A 19,026-nucleotide genomic window follows, 5' to 3' on the forward strand; every position below is an offset into this window, starting at 1 on the left:
ATCAGGAGCATGCCCAGGCGTTGTAGGGAGGTCATACAGGCACGTGGAGGCCACACACAATACTGAGCCTCATCAGGAGCATGCCCAGGCATTGTAGGGAGGTCATACAGGCACGTGGAGGCCACACACAATACTCAGCCTCATCAGGAGCATGCCCAGGCGTTGTAGGGAGGTCATACAGGCACGTGGAGGCCACACACAATACTCAGCCTCATCAGGAGCATGCCCAGGCGTTGTAGGGAGGTCATACAGGCACGTGGAGGCCACACACAATACTCAGCCTCATCAGGAGCATGCCCAGGCGTTGTAGGGAGGTCATACAGGCACGTGGAGGCCACACACAATACTCAGCCTCATCAGGAGCATGCCCAGGCGTTGTAGGGTGGTCATACAGGCACGTGGAGGCCACACACAATATTCAGCCTCATCAGCAGCATGCCCAGGCGTTGTAGGGAGGTCATACAGGCACGTGGAGGCCACACACAATACTCAGCCTCATCAGGAGCATGCCCAGGCGTTGTAGGGAGGTCATACAGGCACGTGGAGGCCACATACAATACTGAGCCTCATCAGGAGCATGCCCAGGCGTTGTAGGGAGGTCATACAGGTACATGGAGGCCACACACAATACTGAGCCTCATCAGGAGCATGCCCAGGCGTTGTAGGGAGGTCATACAGGCACGTGGAGGCCACATACAATACTGAGCCTCATCAGGAGCATGCCCAGGCGTTGTAGGGAGGTCATACAGGGACGTGGAGGCCACACACAATACTGAGCCTCATCAGGAGCATGCCCAGGCGTTGTAGAGAGGTCATACAGGCACGTGGAGGCCACACACAATACTCAGCCTCATCAGGAGCATGCCCAGGCATTGTAGGGAGGTCATACAGGCACATGGAGGCCACACACAATACTCAGCCTCATCAGGAGCATGCCCAGGCGTTGTAGGGAGGTCATACAGGCACATGGAGGCCACACACAATACTCAGCCTCATCAGGAGCATGCCCAGGCGTTGTAGGGTGGTCATGCAGGCACGTGGAGGCCACACACAATACTCAGCCTCATCAGCAGCATGCCCAGGCGTTGTAGGGAGGTCATACAGGCACGTGGAGGCCACACACAATACTCAGCCTCATCAGGAGCATGCCCAGGCGTTGTAGTAGGTCATACAGGCACGTGGAGGCCACATACAATACTGAGCCTCATCAGGAGCATGCCCAGGCGTTGTAGGGAGGTCATACAGGCACGAGGAGTCCACAGACAATACTGACCCTCCTCAGGAGCATGCCCAGGCATTGTAGGGAGGTCATACAGGCACGTGGAGGCCACACACAATACTCAGCCTCATCAGGAGCATGCCCAGGCATTGTAGGGAGGTCATACAGGCACGTGGAGGCCACACACAATACTGAGCCTCATCAGGAGCATGCCCAGCGTTGTAGGGAGGTCATACAGGCACGTGGAGGCCACACACAATACTCAGCCTCATCAGGAGCATGCCCAGGCGTTGTAGGGAGGCCATACAGGCACGTGGAGGCCACACACAATACTCAGCCTCATCAGGAGCATGCCCAGGCGTTGTAGGGAGGTCATACAGGCACGTGGAGGCCACACACAATACTCAGCCTCATCAGGAGCATGCCCAGGCGTTGTAGGGAGGTCATACAGGCACGTGGAGGCCACACACAATACTCAGCCTCATTTTACCTTGTTTTAAGGACATTATATCAAAGTTGGATCAGCCTGTAGTGTGTTTTTCCACTTTAATTTTGGGGGTGACTCCAAATCCAGGCCTCCATTGGTTAATAAATGTGATTTCCATTGATGATTTTTGTGTGATTTTGTTGTCAGCACATTCAACTCTGTACAGAACAAAGTATTCAATGAGAATATTTCATTCATTCAGATCTAGGATGTGTTATTTCAGTGTTCCCTTTATTTTTTTTGAGCTGTGTGTGTGTATACTGTGTATGTGTATATATATATCTATATATATGTGTGTGTATGTATGTTTATATAAATATATATATATATATGTGCTTCTCACAAAATTAGAATATCTTCAAAAAGTTACTTTATTTCAGTTCTTCAATACAAAAAGTGAAACTCCTATATTATATAGAGTCATTACACACAGAGGGATCTATTTCACGTGTTTATTTCTGTTAATGTTGATGATTATGGCTTACAGCCAATGAAAACACAAAAGTCATTATCTCAGTAAATTAGAATACTTTATAACAACAGCTTGAAAAATGTTTTTAAAATCTGAAATGTCTTACTGAAATGTATATTCAGTAAATGCCCTCAATACTTGGTCGGGCTCCTTTTGCATCAATTACTGCATCAATGCGGCAATGTGGCATGGAGGCGATCAGCCTGTGGCTGCTGAGGTGTTATGGAAGCCCAGGTGGCTTTGATAGCAGCCTTCAGCTCGTCTGCATTGTTGGGTCTGGGGTCTCTCCTCTTCCTCTTGACAATACCCCATAGATTCTCTATAATAGATTCTCTATGGGGTTAAGGTCAGGCGAGTTTGCGGCCAATCAAGCACAGTGATACTGTTGTGTGTAAACCAGGTATTGGTACTTTTGGCAGTGTGGACAGGGGCCAAGTCCTGCTGGAAAATGACATTTCCATCTCCAAAAAGCTTGTTGGCAGAGGGAAGCATGAAGTGCTCTAAAATGTCCTGGTAGATGCTGCGCTGACTTTGATCTTGATAAAACACAGTGGACCTTCACCAGCAGATGACATGGCCCCCAAACCATCAGTGATTGTGGAAACTTCACACGAGACCTCCAGCAGCTTGGATTGTGACCTCTCCACTCTTCCTCCAGACTCTGGGTCCTTGATTTCCAAATGAAATGAAAAATTTACTTTCATCTGAAAACAATATCTTGGACCACTGAGCCTCAGTCCAGGTCTTTTCTCCTTGGCCCAGGTAAGACGCTTCTGGCGTTGTCTATTGGTCATGAGTGGCCTGACACACGGAATGCGACACTTGTAGCCCATGTCCTGGATACGTCTGTGTGTGGTGGCTCTTGAAGCAATGACTCCAGCAGCAGTCCACTCCTTGTGAATCTCCCCCAAATTTTTGAATGGCCTTTTCTTAATCCTTTCAAGGCTGCGGTTATCCCGGTTGCTTGTGCACCTTTTTCTACCACACTTTTTCCTTCCACTCAACTTCCCATTAGTATGTTTGGATACAGCACTCTGAACAGCCAGCTTCTTTAGCAATGACCTTTTGTGGCTTACCCTCCTTGTGGAGTGTGTCAAGGACTGCCTTCTGGACATCTGTCAAGTCAGCAGTCTTCCCCATGATTGTGAAGCCTACTGAAACAGACTAAGGGACCTTTTTAAATGCTTCGGAAGCCTTTGCACAGGTTTTTGTTAATTATTTTAATTTACTGAGATAACGACTGTTGTGTTTTCATTGGCTGTAAGCCATAATCATCAACATTAACAGAAATAAACACTTGAAAGAGATCACTCTGTTTGTAATGACTCTATATAATATATGAGATTCACTTTTTGTATTGAAGAACTTCAATAAATTAACTTTTTGATATTCTAATTTTGTGAGAAGCAACTGTATGTGTGTGTGTGTGTGTGAATATATATATATGGTATATGTGTGTGTATATAAATTTATTTATGTATTTGTTATATCTTTTCTATATTTAAAAAGATAAATGATAAACAAATAAAATTATTATTATGTTTTTCATTATTTTGCAGTGGGAACACCTTATTACATGTCCCCGGAGAGGATACATGAAAATGGCTACAATTTCAAATCCGATATTTGGTCCTTGGGGTGCCTGTTATATGAAGTGAGTAAATAATAAAACATTGCCCAAATTAATATTTTTAATACCTATTTTACTTATGTATTTTACTTTTCTCAGCTTTGGTCTCAAAATGGTGCTGATTTACTACAATTGTCTAACTTTTCTAAAAAAAAAAAAAAAAAGCAGATTTCACTGATAAGAAATATTACAAAGTTGCTTATTTTCACATGAGTGGTCGCTGAGTATTTGCGGCCTAACAAACAGGCAATCCCTGCATGTGTCACAGCTGTTTAACAGCCGTGACACATGCAGTCGCGGCGGCACTAACATAGATGCCGAGCATGCCACAAATACTCGGCAAGCACCCGAGCGTGCTCGCTGAAAGGGTTAACACACGCTCCCTCAACACTACTGTATATTACTTAAACCGAGCTTCCGGCAGCGATCGTGCGGATTTCCACTGTTTAGGCGTTAGGGGCTCTGCAAACACAACATGGCATCCGCTATCGATTCTAGCTAATTTTACACTCTAAAAGTCAAATGGTGCTCATTTCCTTCAGAGCCCTGCTGTGCGCCTAAACAGTAATTTTCCCCCGCATATGGGTTATTGGATACTCGGGAGAAATTGCACAACAAACTGTATGGTCCATTTTCTCCTGTTACCCATGTAAAAATCAAAAATTTAGGACTAAAGGAACATTTTTGTGGGAAAAATTCAAATTGTCATTTTTTCCATTCCACATTGCTTTAATTCCTGTGAAGCCCCTAAAGGGTTAAAAAACTTCTTGAATGTGGTTTTGAGCACTTTGAGGGGGACAGTTTTTAAAAATGGTTGCAGAGTTAATACTTCATAAAGTGACGCTGGTCAGAATAAAAAAAAAAATAATTGGCCTTGTCAGGAACATGAAAACAGGCTCGGGGGTGGGGGGTTAAAATGCATTAAATTTTAATGGATGTGATGGTATATAAATTACATTAGGGCCTGAAGAACTAAGGATATTTTCCCATGTCATGTATAGACAGTGTATTTACTGGAGGGGAACTCCTCTAAATATTACAGGAGCTGCATTGTAGATGAGGTTTCCCGATATGGACCAGTGTTTCAGTCTCGAAATGCAAAGACTGAAACGCGTGGTAGAAAACGCACAGTTCTGGTCAGTGGTGATTTAGTTTCTGCAGCAGATCAGTCCCATAGGAACATACCGTGAAAGTTTCACCTCTATGTTTGTGACTGGGTGTCCAGAAGACTTGACTACTTCCAACGTTGCAGATGGCTACTTCCTGCCACCATTTATAGTAGGAAGTTAAGCTCGGAAGCAAAAACTGCTGCTTTTAGGTAAAATACTGTAGAAAAAGAAGGAACAATTGTGGGAACATTGGAAAATGACTTGCTCACCGAGCAGCTTCCTAAACCGACTCGTGTTACCCCAGCGTCTTCACATCAAGAGGCCATCCAACAAAAACCCAGGCACAGAGTTTATTCCCCTTTATTGGTGCTGAGATCTTATAATAGGCTGATGTTTGCATGTTAAATGCTATATGGCTGTGAGTCAGATCCAGATGGCGGCGTACAAGCCATGCAGCTGTTACACTTAATTGCACCTAACACATTTCATGACTAATCTGTTTGTACAACACTCAGCTTCCACCTATAAAGAAGTCTCATCTGTCACGGATGGGGAATAGCGATAGGTTCTTTTCCATGCACTTCTCCTGTTCAGCAATTTTGGATTTTGTGCACATTTGATTCTAGGTATAATTGTCGAGAAGCTGACTTCTCCGATTTTCAGATGGTCATATCCAAGGGTCAACCTGGGTCATGGTTCTAATCCCCGTGTAGGAAACTGGTTTGCCAAATTAGCAGGTCTGTGGAGTCGGTAAGCCAAACCTCCGACTCCTTAATTTCCATGACACCGACTCCGAGACTCTACGACTCCGAGACTCTACGACTCCGAGACTCTACGACTCCGAGACTCTACGACTCCGACTCCCTCATACATGGCTCATAATAAATTTACTGTAAGTCTAGACCCTTAGATCAGGAATAGGACAGACATTTATTGGACATTTCATAACTTTCCAACCAAATTCTTATGAAAAAATATTCCCCACAAACTGCATTGATCTACTGTACCCAATTTATTATATATTTTAGGAGTCGGGAGTTGGTCCATTTTACACCAACTCCACCAAAATGGACACAGACTCCACGACTCCGACTCCACAGCCCTGCAAATTAGGTTACCTATTAAAAGGTGAGACCCTAAAATACTTAGCACTAAATTGGTGAAAAAAAAAATAGGCAAATCCATTACCCGGAAAATGCAATAAAAATACATCACACAATTTAAAAAAAAACTGACCAAATGTTGGGAACCCTCGGACGTTTTTTTTTTCCTCCAAAATGTGTCTGAACTGTGGAAGTGCACAGTGGTACTGATTTAATAAGCTATATATGTGATAAGTCACATTTTTTACATCCTCGCCAATGCGGGGATGGGACAGCCTAATTTTTTTTACAACACAATTGCACAACGTAGTTGACTGAAGTGAGCCGAAAGGTGGTGAGAACTTAGACGAGATCGTCCTCAAATTTATCAAGCGGAATGAGACACTGTAATAAATTTGGTAAAGCTGAGATTATCACTACGTGCGGGCTGCGCTCACGGAAAGGATGAGATCTGGAGAGTATAGACCAGTTTTCTTTATTTACCAACGTGTTTTGGTGACTTTCTCAAGGTAAAAAAAAATCGAGTGTCACTTTGTTTCTTTTTTTACCTTGAGAAAGTGCCGAAACGTATTGGTGAATAAAGAACTTTATTTATACTCTTTGAATCTCATCCTTTCCGTGAGCGCAGCCCGCACATAGTGATAATCTCAGTTTTGCCAAACTGCTATGTGGACGATAGTCTTCTCCAGACTCGGAGCTGCAGCTACGGCCCATCAGGCTTCTAAAGGTATTATATCCTTACACAACCCTTACAGGTGAGCGCTACCCTCACCCCAACCTGCTCCTTACGGTATTGCCCTATCTGTGCACATTTGTCCCATCCAGATCTTCACACTATGATCAATTTGGCGCATTTCAAGACTTGCTGTTTAAAAAATAAGGTGCATGTAGACGAGCCGACCATTGTTGGACAAACGCTCACTCACGATTATCAACTGGTGTAAACCTGCCGGCAATAGCCTGGAGAAATAACAAAACCACTTGTTTGTTTGGTGACTGAATTGTTTATGCCGACATAAACAGCCTCGTACTCGGCAGCACGTTGGCCAGAGCAAACAGGAGATGTGCTGCAGAGAACATGATGCTGTATGGGTGCAGAAAGATTGTATTAACAATCATTCTGTTCCCGTCAATACTCGTTGACCTGCGTAAACTGATCGGTAAACGCGCACTGATTGAGTTGTGTATAGTCAATTGGCACTTGCTAATTGGTCAATGTCCCTGTTTGGATGGACCTTTAGACAACTTTAGTAAATCTGCTCATGTGCGCTTCTGGAGAATAGACAGTACCCCTGCTTGGAGATCCATCATGGTCCGCTCTGGCAGCCAGATCTATTGCTAGGTAGTTGACTGAACTCCTTTGTGTGTCTCCTAGAAAGCTCCGGTCTTGCTTGTATCTATTCCTCGTTAGGGAGTATAAAGAACTAATGGATGATTGCACAAAGAGTAATGGTAATTAATTTTGCAATAATGATTGGAAACTTTCGTTACTTTGTCAGCTTCCCTTTAATTTGAAGAACTTCCGTCAGTCACCATCCTCCTTGACCACAAATGCACGACCAATGAAGATATTACTCTATATCATTTTTGGCTCCTGGGACATTCGCTCAGGAGCTCCTTTACAGTTCTGTTCAAAGTACTTTCTTGGGAACTTAAGGACCCAATACGCATTCAATTAATGTCATCATCTCATTTTGGATGTAATCGGTGGAGAGAGTGATTGGGCAGTTTGTTTTTAGATGCCCGTTCCTTTGGTTCTCGTAGATAAGCCGCTGCCAAAGATATCCAAAATTGGCTCAAGCCTCGAAACACAGAGTGACATTAGCTTAACCCGCCAATATTGATGGGTTCGGCCCGACAGTGTGACGTGCATGGGGTCTGATGATTGTTGGAGGGCATATCTGTGTCCCGGGTATGGAAGTTTAAGGGGTAACGTCGCTCTTTGTGGAGAGTAACATGCCAGTGTATGGAGACTTATAGGCCTCACAATACTACCAGAGCTATCTATCGGCTCAAGACCCCCAACACATTAGAGTGACGTGGGTTGAACCTGCCAATACTGATGGGTTTGGTCTGACAGTCTAATGTGTATGGGGTCTCCAGACAGATGATTGTTGGAGGAGATTAGGATCTGGCATGTCTATGTCCTGTGTATGGAAGTTTAAGGGGTAACGGTGCTCTTTGTGGAGAGTAACATGCCAGTGTATGGAGACTTATAGGCCTCACAATACTAACAGAGCTAACTATCGGCTCAAGACCCCCAACACATTAGAGTGAAGAGGATTGAACCTGCCAATACTGATGGGTTTGGACTGACAGTCTAATGTGTATGGGGTCTCCAGACAGATGATTGTTGGAGGAGATAAGGATCCAGCATGTTTTTCTTGTGTATGGACATCTAAGGAGTACCATCACTCATTGTGGAGAGCAACATACCAGTGTAAGTATACATACAGGACTTGCAATGCTCCTCTGGAAAATGTAATAATGTGCATATTTAATTTCCCAGAGGAGCGTTGAATGGCCTATAAGTCTCCTTGCACTGGCATGACACTTTTCCCAAGGAGAAATGTTACCCCTTAGACTCCCATCAGAGGCCTCTGATAAAAACAAATCAGATCTCTTGCTTTGCGCTGAGGAGGAGCAACACCCTGAAATACGTTTGCAAACTGAGAATCTGGTTTGGCAAGGGTCGATATTGACTCTTAGGTTGCTTCTTTCGATAGGTGGCTCTAGAGTTGAAGTCCTCTGTGAATAGGCAATCTGTGTATGGAAGAGTTGGGCGAGATAGCCAAACCATCATTCGGCTGACGGTGATCTAAAGTGTGTGAAGGCTTTACTCCCCTCTACCCATTGAAAACATGAACGCTCAACGTTTTGGCCTACAGCTTTCTAAGGTTTATGGTCTCCTTAAAACTAGAAGTTAAAGTTTTTTAAATGAGTGAAAGAAATGTTTTTCATAAATTGATATTGATATTCTATTCCTGCCCGGTCACATAAGACCCTTGTATATTATACCGTGTGGCTGATGCGGGTCCCAGTTGAGTCGTCCCTCTGCCTGGTTATGCCGCTTTGGATGGTAACGATGGCATTTGCTGGGTTAATCATCTTTAGTGTCTGATCAGAGCAATGTTTCCTTTTTACTCTACTTCACTTTAACAGACATTATTACGTTTCCCTGTCATTCCCACAAGCTTCCCGGACAGCCGCAAATTTTAATAGCACCCCCCCCCCTCCTTCCCCGCTACTCCTTAGCATGACATGTTAGCTCAGATTTTTTTTTTTTGGGGGGGGGGGGGGGAGTCTGTCATCTAAATAAATCAGCCGAGATAAAAATAAGTTTTCCCTTGTCTTTGCTAGAAGCGATGCCTTTGTTGGCCTTAACAAGACGGGCAGTGGACGCCAAGAAAAAAAAAAAAAAGCCCACTGTAATGTCCCTGAACCAGCCGCGTGAGTGGTGGGCCCATTTACGTTTGGGTATCCGGCCGTTCAGCTGTAATTGTTCTAATCAAAATGTCAAAATGTAGCCCCCGATCCTGCATCACAAACACTTATTAGGGGCGCACGAACAGCGCCTGAAGTCCCTGTCTCCTCCGCACTAAACACTGGGCTTTATCTGACTCTTCGGTTTTTTTTTTTTAGGTTTAGGTCACTGCGTTCAGCCCGATCAAAGAAAATCTAAGAACGACTCTTTGTGACTTGAGAACTTGAGATTGTCTTGCAGTTCGGGCAAATTTGGAGCCTTTTTATTTTATTTTTTTCCTAGTGCCAGCCTTTTATGTAATTTTTCATTTTTAGGTTTATAGGACTTTTTTTTTTTTTTAAAGTCTCATCGATTAGAAAACTAAACGGGATTTTATTGTCGCTTATACCCATTGTTGCCTGAACATGGAAGACAGATTACAGTCCGGTCCTTGGACGCGCTTCTGTGTCTTAATCTCCCACATCACTGAGCACGCAGACATATATAAATGGAAAATGAGATGGCATGTGAAAAACCACATGGTTCACCCAGTCTGCCCTTCTCCTGCGTCTCGTAACACTCCAGCCTCTCTTCCCTGTGACCCCGGCCCTGTTAAATCCTATGTGGCACTATTAAAATTTGGCACAGCCTATTCCAGTCTACAGCCAAAGCTTTTCAAGATTAGGATAATGTGCCGAGCTGTACAGGAGGAGTCATCTGGTCTCGTCATCTCAGCTGCCACTCATCCAGCACCTTCTGCGGATATGCCATGCTGGTGGGCGATACCAGGCTTGTAGGGATGCACTGTGGATTTTCTGCCTGCATTTATGGGTGGAAAATCCGCAGCTTATTTACAGCATTGTTCCAAATCCCATCCACACGTTGCAAAACAAAAACCACAGTATTAAAGGAGATTTTCACTAAAAACTATGTCGATTTTGCCACAGATTTTAACTTGGACTAGCTTCATATCTGCGGGAAAATTCACAGCAGAAAAGGTGTGCATGTGAAAGAAAATAAGACCAAGGAATAAAAGAAACAAAAAAAATATTAGGAATATTCAGACAACCCGTTCTCATTCTCTGTTTTCCCCTTGTAAAATAATAACACCTATACTCTCCCCCGGTGCAGGCGCTGTTCCCCCGGGGCAGGCGCTGTTCCCCCGGGGCAGGCGCTGTTCCCCCGGGGCAGGCGCTGTTCCCCCGGGGCAGGCGCTGTTCCCCCGGGGCAGGCGCTGTTCCCCCGGGGCCGGCGCTCTGTTTCCCCGGGGCCGGCGCTCTGTTTCCCCGGGGCCGGCGCTCTGTTTCCCCGGGGCCGGCGCTCTGTTTCCCCGGGGCCGGCGCTCTGTTTCCCCGGGGCCGGCGCTCTGTTTCCCCGGGGCCGGCGCTCTGTTTCCCCGGGGCCGGCGCTCTGTTTCCCCGGGGCCGGCGCTCTGTTTCCCCGGGGCCGGCGCTCTGTTTCCCCGGGGCCGGCGCTCTGTTTCCCCGGGGCCGGCGCTCTGTTTCCCCGGGGCCGGCGCTCTGTTTCCCCGGGGCCGGCGCTCTGTTTCCCCGGGGCTGGCGCTCTGTTTCCCCGGGGCCGGCGCTCTGTTTCCCCGGGGCCGGCGCTCTGTTTCCCCGGGGCCGGCGCTCTGTTTCCCCGGGGCCGGCGCTCTGTTCCCCCGGGGCAGGCGCTCTGTTCCCCCGGGGCAGGCGCTGGCTCTCTTGGGACAGGGTGCATGTGATTTGTCTGAGGGTGGGGAGAGTGAAGCAGGGATCACATGAGATTGTTATACAGGAGGAGAAGGAGCTTGGCAAGGAATAGAGCTGGAGTGACAGAGGCTTGAAATCTTAAGCCTCATTTGCATATCAATTCAAACTTTGATTTCTCAGTAATGGAGGGACGAACTGGCCATGTAAAGGTATTGCTTGGACTTGTCTTTGAAAGCTACATGCGCATACAAATAGTTTGGAGGTGAAATCCTGCTGACAGATTTCTTTAAAACAAAACTTGGAATAAAAAAGTTTTTTTTTTTCTGCAACGTGAAATTCTCCCACTGCGCTGGATTCCCGACTAGGGCAACGAGAAGGCGTTGTGTGATACCTGCCACCGACTAATAGAGGGAACAGCAGACTTGCCAAGTGAGGGGGTACGACTTAAAAACAGATTAGACCTACACACAGGAGTATATTAATACTGACATACGTATTGCTATATTACACCATTTTTAATAATAGTCCTAAAGTGGTCAACCCCTTAAAGGAGTTATGTAGAGAAAAGAGGAATATTCCGGCATCAACATCTTCATAACAAAATCTCTTTATTGAAGAAAAATGTAAAATCGCAGGTCTAGTGCCAAATAAAAGTAGAAACGCGTTTCAGACCGCGGTCTTTAGCTTATGCAGTGTCTGAAACGCGTTTGTACTAGACCTGCAACATTACATTTTTCTTCAATAGTGAGTGTTTTTATGAAGATCTTGATGCTGGAATATCCCTCTTTTTTCTACATTCTTCCTGTGCCACCACACTGATTCTTCGTATATGTGCGAGCTGACATTTTTTTTTATCCCTTTTTTCATCCTTAAAGGAGTTGTCCACCTTTTGTGTCCATTTTTTTTTATATAAACACATGTATTTTGGGCCTAAACTCTTTTTTGATTTGGGTCTATACAAAAGTAAGAAATGCACTGCACTGTTTTGCATCTGTGTTGCACTGTCTATTGCTGGCTGCACAATGAGGTAACTGAGAATCCGTCAGTGAGCACGTACTGATGGGGAGTTTGGAACTCTTTTAACTCTTTTTCTGAGCTCCTTCCTGCTTATTTATGACTACAGACCACATCAAAGTTGGATGTGCAGGGAAATAAAGCCAAATGGGGTCAAATTTGTACGGAAACCAGATTGCGAAAATGTTTTTCAGCCCATGCATTTCTTAAAAAAAAATTTTTAAAAAATGTTCACAAAGATGGACAACCCCTTTAACTAAAACAAATGGTTTCCAAAGATGGACAACCCCTTTAAGTGTACGGTATTAAATTTCAGTTCATTTTTTTCCCCAACTGTTTCTTAGCTGTATCTGTAACTGAGAAAGTTGGCTGCTATTACAACCTGCATGGTGGTTTCCACTGTCCAATACTCGGGGACTTGTACTTTAACCTTTAACAAAAACGCAAAAAAAAAACTTTTTGGCTTTTGTGTCTTTTTGGTTCAAATACAACAGTGGAAATAGTGAAGGGCACTCTGCCGCCCTCTTGTGTTCAGACGTGGATCTGCAGCAGCTCTAACATTTGCCTTGGGACTGATTTCTCTCGGAATTCCAGGGTGGAATTTGGGTGATCGCGTTTCTTTTGGTCACCTGACAGGTACATAATTTGGAGTCTACATTATCTTTTGTTCTCATTATTTTCCCTTTTGAGTATCGAGTCACGTAGTATCACAATAACCAGCATTTATTTAATTTTTTTTTTTTTTTTTTGCTTATTTAAATGCATCTGTTTTGCAGATTGTGAATAATTCAGTGGAGTTTTTGTTGCAAAGCGAGGTTTAGACGGTGTCACTTGTGGACGCGAAATGATATTTTTTCTTCGCTCCTTTTGTCACAATAGGGGTTTAATGTCTGTCATGGAAGGACACTCATTCTGCATTGTATCCGTGTCACAATGCATAGTAATGAACAGAATATCTAACCTAAGGACGGAAGGGCAGAATAATTATCAAATAATCCCTTATTAAAATCCTAACGAGAGGCATTAAACATCAGCCAAAGAAAGGGCCCCCCGAAACAAGCTGAGCAGCGCACGCTGCTCGCAGCAAAACAGGATAATATCAACAATTACCCAGTATAAGCTCATTAGGACGGGCCGCACAACGCTCCGGTGCTGGGGGGTGACAGTGAAGGACAGTGACAAGGAGCTCTCCAATCACATAATGGTTTAATAAGCAGCTGGGACACAGCGAGGGGTCGGGCTCAGTGGGAACATGCTGCCGCTTGCTCGCTGAACCTGGAGGCAAGATTAACCCTTACAGGGCCGCCAGAACCCGGATAGACTGCACAGAAAAGAAGCACTATCACTACGCGTCCTCTCCTACCTTCATACTGTTCGCTCTCTCGTTATAATGTTACTTCTACTTCGTACTCCTCCTTTTGCTGCATAAATGTAACTGCCCCAGAGCGCCCCCCACCCCCCTTCTTTTTTTTTTTTTTTTTTTATACTCAAATGTTAATAATGTATGAAAAGAGAATTTTTCGTGATGGAGTTATTTTCCCTTTTCCGTGAAGATAAGATGAAGAAGTTTTGAACTTCGAAACGCGTCGACAAATAAAACGGCATTTCTGGACACCACTTATCTCCCATCCTCGATCTAATGTCGGTTTATCCTTTTCTGGATATACTGAAGAATAGTCCGGATTGTAATATTATTATTTTTTTTTCCCTTTTGAAATTGAAACTTCTTTATGCCTCTGTTCACACTAGTAAGAGATAGGAATTAATGGCGCTACATAAATTAATAATAATAATAGGAGGAAGGAACTGCACACCTAGAGGCGCACACTGCTACTTGAAATAGGATTTATTACCATTATTTCCTATCCACTAATCACATCTCAGTAGGTACAGAAATAAGTGGTGCAACGTTTCGGGTGTAACACCCTTCATCAGGCGTGTAAGCTAGGGTCACACATAAGGAAGGCTACATTCCCACGATGAGTTTTTTTCTTATGCTGTGTTTTTTTAGAAAAAAAATGCAAGTATTCTTTTTTACTTAATGGGTGCAGAAAATTTGCAACATCAAAAGCTCATCTTGGAAACCTAGCCTAATGATACGGGGTGGGCTTCCCCAAAACAACACAATCCTACATCCAGTTTGCAGGCAGGACTGTAATATATATATTTTTTCCCCTTTGGAATTGAATCTTCTGTTCACACTAGTAGATGGGAAGAAGGAACTGCACACCAAGAGGCACGTAAAAATGCTTTAAATAGATTTATTATGAGTATCTCAGATCCACTAATCACATCGCAGTAGGTGCAAAAATAAATGGTGCAACGTTTCGGGTAGTACACCCTTCATCAGGCGTGTACACACATGAGGGAGATTCAGGATACAGAGTAGGATACCCCAAAAGGCAAACCGGGAACACAATCCTACATCCCACCTGTGGTCCGGATTCCTATAGTTTTTCCCTTTTGGAATTGAAGTTTCTTTATGCCTCTGTTCACACTACTGTCACTGCTTCCATTCCTAATGAAGCTCCATTTCTAATCTGATCTTGAAAAAGATCCTATTGACTGAGGTTCATCAGGTTTCTGATCAGATTCCAGTAGTCCGCTGCTAACCAGGTCATCTTTTCAGTAAAAAATATTAGAACTGATAGAATAAAGTCTTAAAGGCGATGTCCGGTTAAAACAAATTATCACTTATCCACCGGACAGGTAACAATGGAATTAGCAGCTAGCCAGACGCTAAAGACGTCCAATTTCAGAAAAACGTCGTCTCCGGCTGTAGTTTGTTTTAAGAAAACCAATTTATGTATTACTCACCCTCTCTGGGTCCAGGGCTGACTCTCCGCTGCTGTTCCCGGGGTCTGGTATTGGCTGCGGTGCTGATGTCACATTGACAGCGCTGCAGCCAATCAGTGAGCTTACCCTGAGTTGATGTCACGAGCTGCACAGCTCAGCTATTCGCTGTCGATGTGACATCAGCGCTGCACACAATAACAGATACTAGGAGCTGTGGCGCTGGACCTGGGGAGGGCGAGTACAGCTTATTTTTTTCAAAAATTACAGCCGTGGGACAGAAGTTTTCTGAAACCAGAAAACCCCTTTATATGTAGAGACCTTTCTGCCATGCAATGGAAGCCCCATTCTAAAAATGGCACCTGAAAGCGTGGCGGGAGGACGGAGTTTTAATCCTGGTTCAGAAGCGGAGACTTCATTTATTTTTAGTCTGTACGTCCATATAGAAAGTAAATGCACTGTCTAGAGTCTACAGCAGATCCACCCGCTCTGTGATATGTTATGAAGTATTGATTACTTTCTAATGGACGGTCCCAATCTGGACCAGGAAACGGCCCCCACCCATGGCGGCACCCAGTCATGGCGGCACCTTCTCTTGTCTTCTCTGCCTCTTTGATCTAGTCCCTGTTTAGCAGGTAACGTTATTCCGTGTTTCTTAAATGCCTTCCATATGTTGGATTAGATGTGTAATTAGAGTCTCACCTTCTCCCGTGCAGATGGCAGCACTTCAGAGCCCTTTCTATGGCGACAAAATGAACTTGTTTTCTCTGTGTCAGAAGATAGAACGGTGCGAATATCCTCCCCTGCCCACCGAACACTACTCAGAAAAAGTAAGTAAGGTTCTCGCTTTCATCCTCCTCTCCGCGCCGTGACAGAGAGATCACCTGGCATCTGTCAGACGGGTGTCAGCCTGCCGGCTTCCTGTATCCACTGCCTATAATTGTTATTGATGTGTCTTCTCTGGGAATTGTAGTGCTGTCGTTGTGTAGACATTTTTTTTTTTTGTTACAAAAGCTTAAAACGGCATAAAAAGCCGGCGTCAGCGATATTAGAAGCGTTTAGCGGCAGAGGGATATTGCTTGCTGCACACTGACACTGCACGCTTTGCTCCTGCTGCCCGTCTAGGTGCATTCAGTTAGGTCTCCTCCAGACGTCTGCGAGTTTTCTCGCGCGACAAAAAATGGAGTAATTTTCATCAGTGTTTGGCTCAGGTGTCAGTTTTTCTCATACGTAAAACAAACTGATGGAGGATTCTTAAAGGGGTTGTCCAAGCTTAGGGTACAAGTCTGCTGCCACTCCATGTGACTGCAGACTTGTAAATCCTCAAAGTGCGCAGTGTGCACACTGTCAGGATTCGCTGGTGCAGGCATGTGACAGCAAGTATGTGCTTTGCATTTAAGCGGTCACATGCCGACTAGCTGTGTGCGGCCTTACCCAATGCAAGTGTACTGAGCGAAGCCTGGACACGTCTAGTCGGAATGTGGCCGGAAGTATTCAAATTGCAATGACTGCTGGCACAAGCACTGGATAATCCTGACAGCGCGCACTGTGCATGCTTCTTATGATTCACAAGTCTGCAGTCACATAGAGTGACCCCCAAGCCTGGACAACCCCTTTAAGCTTCTCCTATCAAAAGCCGGGTTCACGTAAGTGAATTTTACGGTCCGCATACAGACCACAACGCCCGAACTAATATGTGTCTACAAAGCTGTAAATTTGAGTACAAAGACCCCCGGCCAGTCCAGGCTCTTTCCATCCGAGTGCTGTCCGATTTTTTTTTCACAGGTCCATAAACTTTTGTGACTCGTATCAAAACCGGACATGTCTCCTTGTTTTGGTGCAGCCATGTGACCAGCCCTATAGACTATAATAGGTACGAGTTCTATGCGTAAAAAACAGACGTGTGAATGAGACCTTACACAGGATGAAGTTTGGGATCAAGGTCTGCATAAATATATGAAATATTATGGTTCCGATGCAGAATAAGAACCCAAATCCTATATCTGAGTCTTCCGTAAGCTCCATGATGGGCAGCGTGTGTGCACTGCGCCTATCCGCCCCGCCTGCATTTCACGCTTCTGTGACACACAGCTCAGTATTTGCCTGTTGGCTCCTGGAATTAGTGTAAGTTGACAGATGTGTTTCCTGTCTGTACAATTACTGTCTGTCCACCTCCCTCTGGCAGTGCTAAAGAGCACATGTACGTACAGTGATACAGCTGAGGGTGCGAAGGAGTGTTCAAGGCTCCAAAGCACCAGCTCAGTCGGAGCCAGGCTCCAGATGGTGTGCATGCACTATTAGCACAGCGCCAGAGCGAGAGTGCGTAGGGCGAGCCCTTTGGCTCTAGTTTAGCTGTCTGTACATGCTGCTTCTGCCAGTAAAAGTAGCACGTCTTCTCTTTGTCAGAGATTTGGTTCGGCGTGAGATAATCTCCTCCATAAAGAGCACTGAGCGGCACGTAGATTAAAAATGAATGGCCAGACCCTAGCTGACCCCTTCTACCTGCTGATCCTTGGCCTTAATTTATATTCTGGATTGTGCGATGTCTATCCAAAGCGCTCTCCTGGGGTCTCATCTTGTAGCCACAAGAGTTCATGAAAAATGATCCTTTCCTCAAACTACCCCAGAGTGTGCTACAATCCGGCTTTATGCCGTAACCTCTGGTGGCACATTGTATCCTGCAATTTGGGGATTCTTTTGTAGGCATCTGAGATACGTTGCTATATATTTTACCTAAATATACCTGCGCTCATTACCACTGACCAGACAAATATGAATGTGGTTACAAAGCAAGCATGTGTCGTTTGTCGCCTCTGTTAAATGATTGCATACAAATTTAATGAAAGATGGCAATGAAGCCCGGTGTGTTGGGAAGATAAAGCTGGTGACCTAATTCTCGTCTTATGGAAGCCTCTCGACCATAATTATGTTTCTCCAGACATTTTTAGTCTTTAAGAGCTCTGTAAACTTGCGTGCCTCAATACTACACTGACAGCTTTCTCCGTTAAAGGGTCATTCCCATCATTAAAAGTGATCACCTAGCCAAGAACACGGCTCCGAAATGCCCAGATTGGGATTGAGCGCTGCGATCTGCTATGTCCGGCAATCATGAAGAATGGGTGGAGCGGAGGCGGACATGTGTGACCACTGCACCATTCGGACAGGGCATTTCAGATGCTGTACTCTGCTATCTCCACCAGTAATGGAGAATGGATAGAGTAGAGGTGGACATGCGTGACCACCGCTCAATTCTGACTAAGCATTTCAGCGCTGCACTCGGATATCTAGAATGGATGGAATAGTGGTAGCTATGAGTGAGCACTGCACCATTCGGACAGGGCATTTCAGATGCTGTACTCTGCTATCTCCACCAGTCATGGAGAATGGATAGAGTATAGGTGTACATGGGTGACCATCGCTTCATTCAGACCAAGCATTTCAGCGCTGTACTCTGCTATCTAGAATGGATGAAATAGTGATGGACTAGTGATCACCACTCCATTCTGACAGGCATTTCAGCTGCTGTTCTCCACTATCTCCACCAATCATGGAGAATGGATGGAATAGTGGTGGACATGTGTGACCACCGCACCATTCTGACAGGGCATTTCAGCTGCTGTTCTCCACTATCTCCACCAGTCATGGAGAATGGATGGAATAGTGGTGGACTAGTAATCACCACTCCATTCTGACGGGCATTTCAGCTGCAGTTCTCCACTATCTCCACCAATCATGGAGAATGGATGGAATAGTGATGGACATGTGTGATCACCAAACCATTCTGACAGGGCATTTCAGCTGCTGTTCTCCACTATCTCCACCAGTCATGGAGAATGGATGGAATAGTGGTGGACTAGTGATCACCACTCCATTCTGACGGGCATTTCAGCTGCAGTTCTCCACTATCTCCACCAATCATGGAGAATGGATGGAATAGTGGTGGACATGTGTGATCACCAAACCATTCTGACAGGGCATTTCAGCTGCTGTTCTCCACTATCTCCACCAGTCATGGAGAATGGATGGAATAGTGGTGGACATGTGT

At 45.0% G+C, this 19,026-nt stretch overlaps 1 protein-coding gene across 3 annotated transcripts in view; it reads left to right on the forward strand.

Moving 5' to 3' along the window:
- Window positions 1-19,026, forward strand: part of NEK6 (NIMA related kinase 6) — a 182,902-nt gene that overhangs the window by 151,075 nt on the left and 12,801 nt on the right. For all 3 annotated transcript variants that reach the window (XM_073639767.1, XM_073639766.1, XM_073639768.1), the window contains 2 exons: window positions 3,738-3,832; window positions 15,698-15,811. In XM_073639767.1, coding sequence (XP_073495868.1) covers window positions 3,738-3,832; window positions 15,698-15,811 — 209 coding nt within the window. The remainder of the gene's footprint in view (window positions 1-3,737; window positions 3,833-15,697; window positions 15,812-19,026) is intronic.

Source organism: Phyllobates terribilis, unplaced genomic scaffold (genome assembly GCF_046119375.1).
Source record: "Phyllobates terribilis strain yellow unplaced genomic scaffold, ASM4611937v1 Scaffold_7__3_contigs__length_470593459, whole genome shotgun sequence".
NCBI classification, from domain to species: Eukaryota; Metazoa; Chordata; class Amphibia; order Anura; family Dendrobatidae; genus Phyllobates; species Phyllobates terribilis.